Below are 16,008 nucleotides of genomic sequence, written 5' to 3'. Positions count from 1 at the left end.
GGGCAGCTCCAGGCAGGGCTGGCTCCGAGGCGGGCGCGTTGTCTGGTCTGAGGGCAGCCCCTTTCCCTGCACCAACGCCGCTCCCCGAGGGCTCCTCCGGCCGCGCGGCGCCGTGCTGCACGGGCTGGGCTGGGCTGGGCGCTGGCGTCCGGGGGCCCGACCCGCTCCCGGGAGGTTCTCCTGCTCCGGAGCTGGCAGGCCGTCTCCCCTGGTCCTCCCCGCAGCGGGGTCGGGCAGGCTTCGCTGCTGGCTCTGGTCTGCTGCCGTCCGTCTGTGTCGGCTGCGGCTCCCTCTGCCCCGCGGCTGCCCGACAGCGGGCGCTGACTGTGACCAGGAGGCGCGTGCTTGATTCACACCTGGCCTCGTCCGTCCCCGCCTCTGCTGCGCTCTGGAAGGGGCCGTGTGAGGAGCAGGTCGAGGGGACGGACCTTCCAGCCGGGTGTGCGGCCACGGCCTGGGACCCGCAGACCTGCACAGATACCTGTTTCTGGGGAAAGGAACGGTTCTTTCTGACACCCGCACACCTGGCTCTAACGTACCGAAATGCTGACGTTGCGTGGTCGCTGTGTAGGTCTGCGGGGAGGAGGTATCTCCGCTAAGTACCCGGAGCTCCGCTAGCAGTACTTCCCCCTGCTGCGTTTGAAATCTTGTAGAGGGAGCCATGAGAAATCTAGGCACTTCACAGATACCTGGCAGAGAGTGAGCATTGTCTCAGTGCTTAAGTCTTTCAAATCCCTGTGCTGTTAAACAAAGTTATTTTTGCAATCTGATGCATCTGTACCTGCGTATGAATTCCTTTGTGGCTGCATTTTGTGACGGAGACCCTGCATGCAGTTAACGGTTTCGTCTTGGTTCTAGCATTGACACCCCTGGCGTAATCAGGCGCGTTTCCCAGCTGTTTCACGAACATCCCGACCTCATTGTAGGATTCAACGCTTTCCTCCCTTTGGGCTACAGAATAGAGATTCCAAAGAACGGGAAGTTGAGTATACAGTCGCCACTGGCTAGTCAGGTATGTTAACATGCTTGGATTACTTTACGTGAACACAAATGTATGTGCGCATATAGATAAAGTAGCATGCGGGGTCTGCACAGTAAATGAGTTGGTTTGCCGTTATTGCAGTTAGTTAAAGGTTTTCAAATGTCGAGGGTATGGGGTTATAAAAAAGTTTTTCTTTTCCAGAAATGCTTCTTAGTTTGATTGGAATAAAGCTCCCACACATGCTGCAGCCCAGACGTTTGAGTCAGATTTGAGATGGTGGCTGGGTGCACATGTATACATGCTCCATTCAGTCTTTGTAATCACACTTTACATTTTAAAGGAATATTTCAAAAGATCTCATTTCCTCCTTCCCATTATGGCACAAGACATTTACTGGCATGATACAAATAGCTGCGTTTTATTCAGATGCTCACATACTGCACTGAAGGATGTGGTATTAAAACACAAATAGATGCATGCCATTCTCTGCTTCCTTCATCACTGTGCGGTTGTTGAGTTTGTAACTGAAAAGTCTCAGCTAAAATTCTGTTTGGAAGCTTCTTGTACAAACCTTAATTTCCACCATCTACTACTCTTTCAGATCTCTTACGTGCATTGATTGTTTTGTATTACTTAGAAATTTAGCATTTTGACTATTGAGCATGCATCTTGATAATCTGTCATTCTTCTGGAACAAAGTAGTTTTACTCTAACTATACTGCAGGGTGAATTCAAACAATCTCTAAAGTGAAGAGGATAGGGTAATGTAGTGCCAATCACAAGCATTAGTGAATCAGACGACCAGAAATAGTGGTGGCTTGTCAGGTTTCTCACGGACCTTTGGTCATTGGATTTTGATTACTCTGTATTCCTTTGTCAAGATCATGGCCAGTGGGTCCAGGTACAGCATTTGAAAATCCCTTGAAAATGAGGCCTGCTCTGGTGGAAGAATTGTTGATGAAAACTGGACCTGAGAAGTCACCATGTGTTGTGGTAATACAAGGTCTTGTTGACACTTGAAACTCGCTGCTGGGTAAAATACTTTCAGAGATTATCTACAAGGCCTACAGGCCCCCTGCTGTGAACCCCTTATTCAGAGAGAGCTCTCATATTTAGTGTATTCTTCCCTGGGAGTTAGTCAGATTCCTCTCTTTCATTCCCCCACTTCTCAAAAGGTCCAGTATCACAAAGACTCTTCTGCTAGAATCCTTCAACCTTCCTCCTTGCATTAGCTACTGATGGACACTGGCTCCAGAACCAGTTCATACAGTCGTGGTTGGCCTGGGACAAAGGAACTGTGTTGCTCGTGTACCTGGAGGCACTTAAGAAAGGCCGTGGCAGCACTGGCTTGAGAGGAGTTGCTTTTCACACTCAGTTAATAATTGCATAAGCCGTTTTCAAGCATTGCCATAGGCAAGAGATGTAGGGCAGAGAGCATGGTCAGATTCAATGCATTTGGATTCCACTAAGCTTGAAGGCTGTGAGCTATAACTTTGTCCTCTGAATCTCATCTGTAAGCTACAAGCATAAAGTTCAGCTGTCACTGGCATAATTCAAAAAGGCTGTTTTCCTAAGGAATCTGAACAACTGCACGTAGGATTTCCTCCCTGCTGGCCCCATGGTGCAGCTGCACGTCTACAAACCCTTTGACGCTACTTCTCTAGAGTTCGTTAGTGAAAGGTTGCAGAGATGTTCTCAGCGCTGAGACTGCTTGACTTTTATTTTATAGGGGCAGTTACAATAAGGAGACATAGTTACGTACCTCACTACATCACAAACTTCAACATTTTCTTTTCATTGCTTCGTAAAATTGTATGTTTAGTAAAGTTCACATGCCAGGATGGTCTTTAGCCAAACACTGGTGTGGTCTGGTATCATTGCTTGAGTTTTTGCAAACACAGTAAGAAAATGATAACAATTTCCTTTTCACTGTACAATATCTGTGTTCTGGGCAGGGCGCGTTTACCTTCAAGAATTTTGGAGGATGTAAATGTTGGGTATTTGCCAGTGGTTCTGATGAAGTCTAGGAACTCCCTCAGTACGATTAAAATCAAACCTCTTTTCCCTGGAAATATAAATGTTTGAGAAAAGCCTTAAAGTTTAGCAGGTTAAGTTATAGCCTTTATTCAAACATCCAAAAGGTAATACTTGGGGATTGTAAATTTGTGTTGAGCAAGTTTTGTAATAATACAAATCGGAATACAAACAGGCAGAGAGGAAACCTCAAAGGTGAAGCTCGGTCAGTGTGTTTACACATTACCATCCTTCGCATGCAACTTATTCAGGAGGTTTTAACGTTGAAGACTTTCAAGCATTGTAAACGTTTGTCTAAAGCTCTATTCTAACATACGAAAGATGCGGATTGGTTGTTATATAAGTAACCCTGAGTTTAAATGGAAAGAAAAATTATAATTCAACTGTGCACCTATTTTTTTTTTTTTTTTTTAATTGATGGTCTTAGTAACACAGGTAAGGAAACTCAGGGCGGTTAAATCTTTTTCTATGCAGTAACTTTTCTCTGACTAAATATAGGCAAAATATTTTTATTGAATTTGTAGCTTTGTTTCTGTTCGTGATTCACTAGCTTGCATTACTTCTGCCGCTAGGTGTCCTCGGAGCCTGTTCCAAGTGCTCTCCCTGGCAGTGGACTATTGCTGCATTACTCTCAGGAGAATTCTCACAACCACAGCGACTGTTCCGAGGAGTACAGGCAACAACTGCCGTACAAAGAAGATAAATCTCAGATCCCTTTGGAATCTGATTCTGTGGAGTTCAACAATGCGATAAGCTATGTGAATAAGATCAAAACCCGTTTTCTTGACCACCCAGAAATCTACAGATCATTTTTAGAAATTCTTCACACTTACCAGGTAAAATTCCTGTGAGTAAGAGATTGTGGTTTACTGTTGTGGCCACTTGAAACCTGTATTCTTACACATTGTTTGTATATAGAGAACTGTGGTTTACTATAAAAGCTGCCCCAAATTCAGCCTCCCTCAGATGAATGTGAACACGGGGAAACATAAACAAGGCCAGGCTTTGTGCACAGCTCGGCTCAAGCCCTTCCAGGAACACTTCAGCATCCAGGCACATTCTTTTTCAAATGCTTCAGGCATGGGTTTAGAGAATGAGGTTGGAGAAGCCTCACTGAAGCCCTGCAAGGAGAATGGATTTTTTTTTTAACTTTGTGATTTTTTTAAAGCTTTTTATCTACTGTGACTAGATTTACAGACACATAGAGGGGGTGTCTAAAGAGTTTGACAACTCTTTCCTGAGCCACTCAGGCTCTGAAGCTTCACTATAGTTTTGTCCCCACTTGCTACTTGCAAGGTGGTCTTGAGCTCAAACTGGGATACCCTATATGGTACATACTGTACTGCTACAAGAATCCTGGGCCAGTTGATAACTATCTAAAGGGTTTCTTTTCTGTATTTGGCTTTTGAACACAGTGGGTTGTCTGTTCCATTTTTCTTGCTAACCAGAATGTACTACTTGACTACTGTAGCTTTTAACATCTGTCTGTACGTTGGTAGAAAGAACAGCTGAACACTAAGGGCCGGCCGTTTCGTGGCATGTCGGAGGAAGAAGTATTTACTGAAGTAGCAAATCTCTTCAGGGGACAGGAGGATCTACTCTCAGAGTTTGGCCAGTTCCTTCCTGAAGCTAAAAGGTCTTTGGTATGTGTGCTCTTGTGAGGCATAAAAGATAGTTTACTCCGAGTTGTCTTCTAGTTGCATCGTGATCTGCATTATGTCTAAACAAATAACCAAAGGATTTTGGCCAGACCCTCACAAGGTATTTAGGGTTCCTGCCATTCATTGATTTGATCAGAATTAGACATTTAAATACCTTTGAGGATTTGGATCTGTGCAGTTGCCACTAGCACTAAGGTAATGGGATCTGGGCTAGGAGTGATTAAATTACTGCAGAGTGAAGGAACTCAGAGAAGAGCTGAGTGGATGACATGTCTGTACCTCTTTCTCAGAGCAGCTGGCTGACATAGTAGAGAGAACCTGCACCATCTCAGCTGAAACGCATAGCAAACAGTTTTGTGTAACTTCTTTGAAGTTACTGCTTTTGGGGGCCGTGGTTACAATTTTCTGGAGACCTTTTAGAAGTGGTGTGTGAAGAGATGATTCTCTAGCTTGCTTGGTACTGAGACTTATGCACTGTGGAAAGTAGACGCCCCACTTTTGAGAGAGGTCTTGAAGGGCTGTGTGTGAAAACCAGTTATCTTGGCTTGCAAAAAATATATATATATACTGCGACCCATCCAGCTTTCAGTTGGAGGGAATTATTTTGCAGTGTTAAAACTCTCTTATTTGGAGGACTGCCACTTATTTTTCTGCAGCTTCCATTGACAAGAAGGTCTGAACTGACTGCTTTTTCAGCAGCTCCCTCTGTGGGGAAAAAAGTCAAAGGAATGTTGTTTTTGTTCCTTAACTGCAGCTCCATTAAATCGTTGACAGTGGGTGAAAACCTCACAGAAAGATGATTTTTGAAATTTGGGAGGAGTGGAGGAAGGCTTGGGCCACAGCACAGCTCTGTTCTAAATCCTGTTGCTCCTGTGAGAGGATATCTCTGTAGGGTGCTGTTCAGATGCTGCTGTAGCATCAGTCAATAATTTTAATCTAGCCCTGGAGCTGTTTGTAGCTCCAGGAGTACAGAATGTACCTTAATGTGATGGGTTGTTGGTTGTTTTTAATTTAGCTGCTCCAGCAATAAAGAGGCTGTGGCAGGGTTTTGACTTATCTGTGGTGCGCAAAAAAGTGCTTTCAGATTCAAACCATTATCAAAGGTTCTACGGTTAGTGTTGCTGTAGTTATTACTTGGTTGTATGCAAGCCACCCACTTACTCCATATTCTCTATTCTGCCCAAATAAATTGGGTTCTTTATTTCTGTCGAACTAAGAAATACATATTGAAACCATTTATTCTTTCCTTCAGTTCACAGGAAATGGACCATGTGAAATGAACAGTGCCCAGAAAATTGAACATGAAAAGAACCTGGAACACAGTAAGAAGCGATCCAGACCATTGATGCTGCGTCCTGTTTCTGGCCCAGCAAAGGTATCTTATTGTAAATAAGTGAAATATTCAGGTACTGTACAGTGCTATATCATCCATGTTGCATTTAGGCAATTGCTTTTTAACTTCTAAGTTGTGCTGCACGTGGAAGCATTACTCTGACTAACCAATGAGAACTTACTGATTAGCATTCAAGATACTTACAAAAGGATGTTTAAAGATGTGTTTGGAGTACATTGTCCTTTGATCAAACAAAGTGTTATGCCCATGCCGGGTGTCAAGTAATACAGGAATTTGGAAGCCTTGAGTTGACCGACCCCCTTGAACAAATGTCTGTCTGCAGGACTCTGCCTCATGCGGAGCCATGCTGTTTTCATGTGGAGCTAGGGGCTGGTGTCATTCATACAGAATACCACAGGGGATTTGACATGATAACGCTCATTTTTCTGTTTTGGGAATAAGGACACAGAGCTAGCGGTTTGCAGAAGTATTTGCCATTCAGTAAAATTGAGACATTGAAGTAAATATTGGATCTCTTCAACAGAAAAAAATGAAACTGCGAGGTACCAAAGACCTGTCTGTAGCAACAGTGGGAAAATATGGAACGCTACAAGAGTTTTCTTTCTTCGACAAGGTCAGTGATCTGGCCCCTCATGTTGCGTGTGTGGCCTTTTTCAATTGTATAGAGCAACTGGTTGGGTTGTATGGCTTCCTCCATACCTTCAGGTGGCAGCCCTTCCCAATTACCTACCTGTACAGGCTTCAAAGGGGCAGGGCAGTAAACAGGAGAAGCTCAGGAGACTCCAGAGGAAACTTTAACTTGTATTTTCTAGCATGTGTGCTGCCTACTGAATTTTTGTTTCTAAGTCTATGATCCTCACACTGGTAAAGATGCAATTTGTTACTAAGTTGTTTTTTAAAAGCTGGCATTTCTGTGCCTCTGGGTATGGTGCTCCAGTGGATACACAGTTATTAGGCTAAACCACTTGGACAGAGCCATCTGGGATGTCGGTATAAAAATAAAGCTAGTTATAGTTCCTTTGCCTTCCTTCTCCTAGGTGCGCAGAGTACTCAAAAGTCAAGAAGTCTATGAAAACTTTCTTCGCTGTATTGCACTCTTCAACCAGGAGCTAGTGTCAGGCTCAGAGCTTCTCCAGCTAGTCACCCCATTTTTAGGGTAAGTCCTGACTGGCTGTTATGGTAGAGCTTTCAAACATTTGCTTGCGTTACAGCTTTCTATTGGGCTTTGTGAGCCAATATTTTAAGGTTAATTTAGAAGGGGAAAAACATCTTATCCAACTTTTAAATACCATAGAATCTTACTACTATAAAAAGGGAATCTATTTGTGGCAGGATCTTGTAGGGAAGTGTTTTGCCTTTTCCCATTCAGGGGAAGGGGGAAGTGTCATGGCAATGAACAAGGACTCACTAAGCTGCTAAGAAGGAATAGTGATAGGATTCTGAAGGGAGTTCTTTGCTGCCTGCTGCCAAAAAGGTGGTAAAGACTTTTAGGGGAGTCATTAAAGCGGGTAGGATAATTATGGAGGGTTTTTTGACCTGCTACTTTTAGTTTGGTTTTTGCCCTACCCTCTAAAATATGAAAGAGGGAGAAGAAATAATTACTAGTTCGGGGGTGTAGCAGAGAGCATCTCAAACAACTGCACTTACCTGTTTGTATGTTTATTTTTAAAGGAAATTTCCAGAACTCTTTGCACAGTTCAAGTCATTCCTTGGCGTGAAAGAGCTTTCGTTTGCTTCTCCACTGAGTGACCGATCTGGGGATGGAATGAGTCGAGAAATAGATTATGCTTCCTGCAAACGTATAGGTTCAAGTTATCGGGCTCTTCCAAAAACCTATCAACAGCCAAAATGCAGTGGAAGAACAGCCATTTGCAAGGAGGTATTTGGCAGCTTAAGCTTATCGACTACCTATGCTTGGCTGCAATGGCAGTCTAACCCAGAGTGACGTCAGAAATGCTGCCTTCTCATGAGTGTTTAGGGCACGTGTAAATGCAGAAGGTATACTGGTTTAAGTTATACTGCTGCAACTTTTGTATGTGCATTCATCCATCTAAAACTGGTTATCAGTTTAGCTTGCACCTGTATATTTACCAGTAAGAGCAAATCCAATATTATATTAGTCAGGCTTATGTGCATAAGAATGTCCATACAGAAGGGTAAAGTGATTTAACTAAGTCTGCATAAAGGTCACACATGGCGTAGTGACAGCAGCTCTTCTCAACTGGAAGAAGGGTTTACAAGAATGAGCGCTCCCAACTCCACCCCTATTGGCACTGGCACCTTTGCCTCCATTACCAGCAGCAAAGGGCACCTCAGAAATATGAAGAACTCCCTGGTGGGGTTTTTCACACATGCTATTTTGAGAAATGGTCACCCTTGTTAATTTAACACCCCTTTCCCACCCCCTCAAGACACGCGTGCACCATCTAACTAGGTGTCATACTGGTGTTAGAATTGCTACTTTAGCCAATTCCTACAGTCCCTGTCTCCTGGGATGCTGGCTGATGTCACATTTGACTTTGTTGCAGGTTTTAAATGATACCTGGGTTTCATTTCCATCCTGGTCTGAGGACTCTACATTTGTCAGCTCAAAAAAGACTCCCTATGAGGAGCAGCTGCACCGTTGTGAGGATGAACGATTTGAGGTGCTTCTGCTCTTCAATTGAACTCAAGTCTCATATCCATGATGTCAGTTTTCTATATAAAAGCAAAATTCAAAGTTATTAGGGTTATGGTTGAATGGGTAGCCTGTAGCCAAATGCTAAACACTATTAATCTTCTTGCTGTGTTAGTCCCTCTTCTTTTGTCCTTTGGGTTTGGTGTGGACTTGTGTTCCCAAAGTCACTCTCTCCTAAGAGACCCCTTTTGCTTCTTTGCATGAGAGGTAGTGAACAACTCTTCACTTCTCTAGTCTGCAAGAGGAAAGGCAAATACCCTAATGATGCTCTTGTGTACTGGGGGGAGGGAAAGTCTTCGAGGACTTGACCTGTCCTTTACATGCGGACCCCTTGCAAGTGCTGCTGCTGGTACTTTTACCTGTGTGGTAGCTTAAATGCTGCTTTTGGCCTGGGGAGTATTTCCTCAACACTATCTCCTCCAACCAGAAACGCCAAGTGCACTGTATTGCCCAGCTCTCCCAAGTGCACATGCGGCACAAGACATCCCGTAAGATATATCCAGTCAATCCTGGAAAGAGAGAGCTTTGACAAAAGAAACTATTAGAATGCTCCATAGTTTGAGTTGCCTGACATGTTCCCTGCACAAGCATTGCTTTGGCTAGGGAGACTGCCCTTGTAGTTATGAGTACTAGCAGAGAACTCTTCTAGCAGGAATCCTTATCTGAGCATAGCAGATCCCCACTTCCTCCTGCACAGTCTTTCCTTATGCTGTATCCTGTATTAACTCCCACAGCTAGATGTTGTCCTGGAGACCAATTTGGCCACAATACGTGTGCTAGAGAGTGTGCAGAAAAAGCTCTCTCGGATGTCTCAAGAGGATCAGGAGAAGTTCCGACTGGATGACTGCTTAGGAGGAACGTCAGAAGTGATCCAGCGTAGAGCTATCTACCGTATTTATGGTGACAAAGCCCCAGAGATCATTGAGAGTCTTAAGAAAAACCCGGTTACTGCTGTTCCTGTTGTTCTGAAAAGGTAATTCCTCTCTCCAACTATGAGCTCTCAGCAACTAACCAGTACAAGCTGTGAGAACTTGTTGGTTCAGAAGTTAGTTGCCTAGGACTGTGCCCTGAGGAAAGGTGAGCAGTTGCATGGAATATTAAACAACAGCATTCCCATCTCAGATATTTAGCTGATTCTTAGCTCCATGTAAGAAGGGCTTATTTCAGCAATTCATAGACTCATTACATGTTGGGCTTGGAAGGGACCTCAACAGATCATCAAGTCCAACCCCCTGCCTAGTTCTCTTAAAGACCCCCGAGGTGGAGAGAGCACCACCTCTCTTGGAAGCCCATTCCAAATTCTGGTCACCCTCACCGTGAAGAAGTTCTTCCTGATATCTAGTCTAAATCTGCTCTTTGTCAGTTTGTGACCATTGTTCCTTGTTACCCCAAGAGGTGCCCTGGGGAACAGAGCATCTCCGACCCCTTGCTGCATCCCCCTAATGAATTTGTAGGTGGCCACGAGATCACCTCTCAGCCTTCTCTTGTGGAGGCTGAAGAGGTCCAGGTCCCTCAGTCTCTCATTATAGGGCTTCGCCTGTAAGCCCCTAACTATACAAGTGGCCTCCTCTGGACCCTCTCAAATCTATTGACATCCTTCTTGAAGTACGGTGCCCAAAACTGGACACCGTACTCCAACTGCGCTCTGACCAATGCCGCATAGAGGGGAAGTATCACCTCCTTGGATCTATTTGTCATGCATCTGCTGATGCACGATAAAGTGCGGTTAGCTTTGCTGATGATTTTTTTCATCTTGAAGTCCACTATGACTCCGAGATCCCTTTCTGCTTCTGTGCTGCTGAGAGGGTCACTTCCCAGCCAGTAGATGTGCTGGATATTTTTGTGCCCTAGGTGCAGTGCTCTGCACTTGTCCTTGTTGTACTGCATCCTATTGTGTACTGCCCACTCTTCTAACCTGTCCAGGTTGGCCTGCAATCATTCCCTACCATCTGGAGTGTGCACATGTGATTATGACAATGCACTGTTGTTCTTGTGGGAACTGTGTGTTTCCTTAGAAGTAGAGTTCCTTTCCTTGCCCCAATTTGGTGATTGCTGTGCACTTTGAGGATAACTGTATAACTGGATTGCTTTTTGGGCTACCATGGAAGTAAGAGAAGTAAATTCTCTCCAAGTCCATAACTAAACTAAACCCATCTTTCAATTGTAAATGGCTTCTTATGGTCCAGATTTAGCTAGTGTTTCCTTTCAAGTTGCTCTCAAATGTATTTAAACATACATTTAAACATAAGTTAGACTTCCAAATCCTCCTTTTATAAGGGGCATTGTTTCCAAAAACGCTTAGTTTAATGTAAAACAAGAAACTGGGGCTTCAGATCCCCTCCTGTTAACTCTTAATCTTCTACATTTGGCGTATAAGTTCTCCTGCCATTTCTAACCCTTGTGTGTAAAGCAGAGAGCTGAATAGGATCTCTGTGGTCCTGAAAATAGTGTTCCAGAAGTGTGAGAGCATTATTAAGGTTCTAGACCCTTTCCTGTGGTTTGTCCAAGCTTCTAACATTCAGGGGGCTTAGACTACTATATTCTATTGATGTCCGTTTATGAAGCTGTGCATTTCTAGGCATGCCTGGTTATCAGAGTGTTCCTTGCGCCCGCCCTGCTCTAAGAATATTGAAAGTGTTGGTGCATCTCAGCAGGCTGCTCAAACAACATTGCATAAGGATTTCTGTAGTCTGGCTTTTAGGTGAACAGCACATTCTGCATCACGCAGGTTGAAAGCAAAGGAGGAAGAATGGCGGGAGGCCCAGCAGGGTTTCAACAAGATCTGGCGGGAGCAGTATGAGAAAGCTTATCTGAAGTCTCTTGACCACCAGGCTGTCAACTTCAAGCAAAATGATACCAAGGCCTTGCGTTCCAAGAGCTTGCTGAATGAGATTGAGAGTGTCTATGACGAGGTGTGTATGCTGGCAAAGTCTGCTCTATTGTTTACAATTAATGTCCAAGGATTGGAGTCATAGCTGGGCCTCATTGTGGTGGGTGCTCTGTAGTCAGAGGAAGACACCATTTCTGCTTTGGAGAGATCTTTAATTTCAGATGAGAGGTACTTCCCAATTAAAACAGGCTGCTTTCCTGTGGCAGGAGTGGCTCCTGGGAAGGGATGGAAAAGAACTGATCCCTTTGTCTCTCGATTACAGCATCAGGAGCAGCATTCAGAGGGGAGAAGTTCCTCCACAAACGAGCCTCACCTTATATTCATTTATGAGGATAAGCAGATTCTGGAAGATGCAGCTTCTCTCATCAGCTACTATGTGAAACGACAGCCCACCATCCAGAAGGAAGACCAGGCCACCATTCGGCAAATAGTGCATCACTTCATACCAGAGCTGTTTTTCTCTCCACCCCCTGAGCACAGCATTTCTGAAGAGTCAACAGATGAGGACAGAGAGCACCATCAGGCGCAGGTGCTAGATACTGCCGAGTTACGCAAGAAGCTTGCACCGGTGCTGCCAAGCAGCCCTCTAGACACAAAAGCAATGTTCTGCGATGTCACGGCGGCCGAACCCCACAACACTCTGGATGACGTTTACAGCCTGTTCTTTGTCAATAACAACTGGTATTTCTTCCTCCGCCTTCACCAGACTCTCTGCTCAAGACTCTTAAAGATTTATCGTCAGGCTCAGAAGCAGCTTCTAGAGTATCGGTCTGAAAAGGAGAGAGAGAAACTCCTGTGTGATGGGAGGAAAGAGAAAACCAATGATCCAGCCATGGAACTGAGACTGAAGCAACCAAGTAAGACCCTCCTGCAGTCAGAGACCCATTTTGCTGTCAACATTGGAGTTGTCTTATGCAAAACCATTTTTATCTCGGTACCCAGGACCAGCATGCTGGCCTGCAAGCAGTATAGTTGCAGCAACGTCTGGCTCTTTAAACATGCAGATTCATAAATGTTACTTGCATACATGTAACCAGTGTAGTTAGTGGGTGGCTTAAAAGCTAAGGGATGTAGTCTTAGCTTGTTCACACCTTTTGCAAGCCCATAAGCTGCTGTACCATGTATGCTTTTATCTCCAATACAGATGTTGAGAGCATGGGAAAATAGTTACATAGCATTTTGGTGTTTACTTTGTTGCTTAGAGTTAAAATGTGTATGAGAGTGCAGTGTCATCGAGGCAGATGGTCAGGCTGTTCTCTTAGCTCTTTCAAGAGCCAACAGTGCTCTCTGGAAGGACGTAGCTGGTGCTTTAAGTATCTTGTTCTGTATTTGTAAAAACATTTGTGGCACCAAGATTGTGGAGGTGAGTGTGGTTCTCTGCTAAATCTCCTGTCTCTGGCCACTCCTGTGTGCAGCAAGTGACTGCTCTTTTTTATCTTGCCCAGGTGAGGTGGAGCTGGAGGAATACTACCCAGCATTCCTGGACATGGTGAGGAGTCTGCTGGATGGGAACATTGACCCCACACAATACGAGGACACCCTGAGAGAGATGTTCACAATCCATGCCTACATCGGCTTTACCATGGACAAGCTGGTGCAGAATATTGTCCGCCAGGTAACCAGCCCTCAAATTATCTTAGTGCCCCTACCACGCAGCTTGGGCCCAACCTCTCCCCAGCCTGCTGATAAGATCTGCAAGTTCACCACATGATGGAGAGACCTAGCAAAGCTTAGAGGAGCTTCCTCTGACACTTGTGATAGCATCTTGGTAAGGCAAGCAAGCAAGCCATAACCGGTTTTGGCCTCTCGTAGCCAGACCTCTCCTCCCCCTCCCAAAGTATTGCAGTTTAAAAAGTTACATTGTCCTGAGATGTCAGTAATCTCTCTCTCAGGTTTTGGAAAGGGGGGGGGTGGGGAGTCAGAAAAATGACTGCCAGTGAAGACAGGTGGAAGTGCAGTTTGAGCTGAAGCCACTTCTGTCTTTTCCCTTCTGTTTACCTGTAATCTGTATGGAATTACAGCTTCCTTCTTCTCACCTCCCTCGGGGCGCCTGCAGTGCTCCTGCTGGTTCTGGGAGAGCTTCGCTCGGAAGCTGGGAAGAGCACTCCTGCCCCTCTGTGAAACTGGCCACCCCAGAGTAATCTTCCTCACGGACCACAGCATTTCTTTTTTTTAATTTCAGGGCATTGTTCCTAAAACAAATGTAACAGGCTCAAGGGGAAGGGTCGTCCACTCTGTCAGGGTCTGTTTCAGGCCTACCTTGCCTCGTGGCATTTCCAATAGGCCTTGACCTTAGCAGGCTTCTTTCATGGAAGACAACCACCACCATCTCCCAGTCTGCTACAGCCTGAGCTCAGGCCTCCCTTTTTGTCTGCACCCTCCAGGGCAGGTGTAGCAAGGCAGAATTGACTGAGCCCACAACTCCTTGGTAACCGCAGCTTGTCCATCAGAAGTGGAATACCTAGGTCTCTGTTACCAGCTTAAGAATCGGATGCTCTAAATGAGCATTTTATCAGGAGGCTGAGTCGTGTGCTAGTCACATTAAGTCACTTGTGCGAGTACCCCTTGCACAAGGCTGCTGCTGTTACAGAGATGCCTGTAGGAGGCATGCAGGATCAAGTCTAGAGGAAGAATCGGGTGTGGAAGTGGCTGGAGGTGTACGGTGGTGGATGCTGCATTCTCCATTCAGCAAGTCTCTTGTGAGAGTTGAAACCCTTCTTGGCCTGTTGACAGCTTCACCACCTTGTGAGTGACGACATCTGCCTGAAGGTTGTTGAACTTTATTTGAATGAGAGGAAGCGTGGTGCTGCTGGAGGCAACCTGTCCTCCAGGTGTGTGCGGGCAGCCAAGGAGACCAGCTACCAGTGGAAGGCGGAGCGCTGCATGGCAGATGAGAACTGCTTCAAGGTGAGTGCAGAGCGAGCTGGCACAGGAAGCGTAGGCAGCTGCAGTCCGACTTCCTGAGAGCACAGTGTCTCGTTAATTCAGATTGCTCTGAACAGAATGCCTCTTGGGTCAGATTGCTGGGGAGTTGTCCTGCCCCTGCAGCTAGCAGCTGCTGGACCAAGCCTCCTTCAGAAAGGTGATCAAACCTCCTTCAGAGAGACCGTTTCTTTTGCAAACAGAGCAGACCTAGCAATGCTGACTCTTGGGGGGCGTTGCTTTGGAAGCAAATGGACAAGAGTGCCCCTTTCCCAAGGGCTTTGGTCTCGGGCTGGGTAGAAAGTGTGAAGACACAGCAACGTACAAGCAGTGCAGAAAGAAGGCAGCTCCTGCCCTTTGTGTCACAGTCACGAATGCTGACTACACCATGGATCTTGGTTTGTCGATTTCTGCTGTGGGTTAGAGTAGGCAGGTTTTTGCAGACAGACACTTTCAGAAAGGGCTTTCAGTAGGGAGAGACCAAGGGATTCCAGCATGTTTGCAGGGGACTGGTCCATGAGGGTGGACAGTGGCCATGAAAAGTGAAAGAAAAGCTCTGAGTAGTGGTTCCAGTTGTAGGGATTGTTTAAGGGAAAGACTTGCAGAGGACATACAGGTAGAATTTAGCAATAGCTTGGACGGGGGTGAGCAAGTGAGAGGCATCTTAACCAGAACACCAGGCCAGTGATGGGGAGGAAGGCGAGTAGCCAGCAGTTACCGGGCATGAAGAGCTACAAGGAAACTCAGAAGTGAAGATGGAGCTTGGCTTCAGCATGCTGCACGTGAGAGGTCTAGATGAGGCAGCAGCTGGACCAAACAGGAGGAGTTACCTGGGATGAGTGGGTAGAGGGCAGGGGCTGGAAGAGATTTAGGAGACATTTATTTAGGGCTGGTTCTGGAAGCCCCAGGGACAGAATTTAGGGGAAAAGAGAACAGCCTCAGCTAACTTCCCTGTGTCTATCCCTTTGCTACAGGTAATGTTTCTTCAGAGGAAAGGGCAAGTGATCATGACCATTGAGCTATTGGATACAGAAGAAACCCAAACAGAAGATCCTGTTGAGGTCCAGGTAATGCAGTAGTGGAACCAGAACCCCCTCAGCACCACTGGCAGAGCAGGCTGCTAGGGGCGCTCCCCTCTGTCTTTGCTCCAACTTGTGAGTTTGTGTCGGGAGGACGAGCATGTGCAGGGTTGTAACAGTTGGTCCTAGAGGCTCTTGTCGGAGACTAGTAGGTTTACCTGTCCATGGGGTCAGGGGCTGTAGTAGGAACTAAGCACTAAAGCAGGCTAGAAAAATTGGGGAAGTTGTACCTGATTTTTTTCTGACTGAAGAGGAAAATGACTTGGAAATGGTCTCTCTTGTGTAGCACTTGGCCAACTACATGGAGCAGTATGTTGGGGTGGAGGGAGCCCCAAGCAGCCAGAACGATGGCTTCTTGCTGAAACCAGTCTTCCTGCAAAGGTGAGCTCCCCTCTGTCCCTGGTGTCAC

General features: G+C 45.7%; 1 protein-coding gene across 5 annotated transcripts in view; it reads left to right on the top strand.

Moving 5' to 3' along the window:
• Positions 1-874: 874 nt before the first annotated feature.
• SIN3B (SIN3 transcription regulator family member B) overlaps positions 875-16,008 on the top strand; it is an 18,580-nt gene continuing 3,446 nt past the window's right edge. For 4 of the 5 annotated variants that reach the window (XR_003095303.1, XR_003095302.1, XM_025210318.1 and 1 more), the window contains exons 1-16: positions 875-1,012; positions 1,864-1,975; positions 3,589-3,852; positions 4,516-4,659; positions 5,930-6,052; positions 6,555-6,644; positions 7,069-7,187; positions 7,703-7,910; positions 8,560-8,676; positions 9,443-9,681; positions 11,437-11,620; positions 11,861-12,455; positions 13,044-13,213; positions 14,332-14,505; positions 15,495-15,587; positions 15,886-15,980. Coding sequence is in view for 3 of the 5 variants with exons in the window: in XM_025210318.1 (XP_025066103.1) it covers positions 1,910-1,975; positions 3,589-3,852; positions 4,516-4,659; positions 5,930-6,052; positions 6,555-6,644; positions 7,069-7,187; positions 7,703-7,910; positions 8,560-8,676; positions 9,443-9,681; positions 11,437-11,620; positions 11,861-12,455; positions 13,044-13,213; positions 14,332-14,505; positions 15,495-15,587; positions 15,886-15,980 (2,681 nt within the window). In the remaining 2 variants the exon portion in view is untranslated. The remainder of the gene's footprint in view (positions 1,013-1,863; positions 1,976-3,588; positions 3,853-4,515; positions 4,660-5,929; positions 6,053-6,554; positions 6,645-7,068; positions 7,188-7,702; positions 7,911-8,559; positions 8,677-9,442; positions 9,682-11,436; positions 11,621-11,860; positions 12,456-13,043; positions 13,214-14,331; positions 14,506-15,494; positions 15,588-15,885; positions 15,981-16,008) is intronic. The other variant, XM_025210317.1, reaches the window with a different exon arrangement.

Source organism: Alligator sinensis, unplaced genomic scaffold, assembly GCF_000455745.1.
Source record: "Alligator sinensis unplaced genomic scaffold, ASM45574v1 scaffold1354_1, whole genome shotgun sequence".
In the NCBI taxonomy this organism is placed as follows: Eukaryota; Metazoa; Chordata; order Crocodylia; family Alligatoridae; genus Alligator; species Alligator sinensis.
The sequence above is the reverse complement of the archived record's forward strand: the minus strand, read 5'-3'. Positions and strand labels throughout refer to the sequence as shown.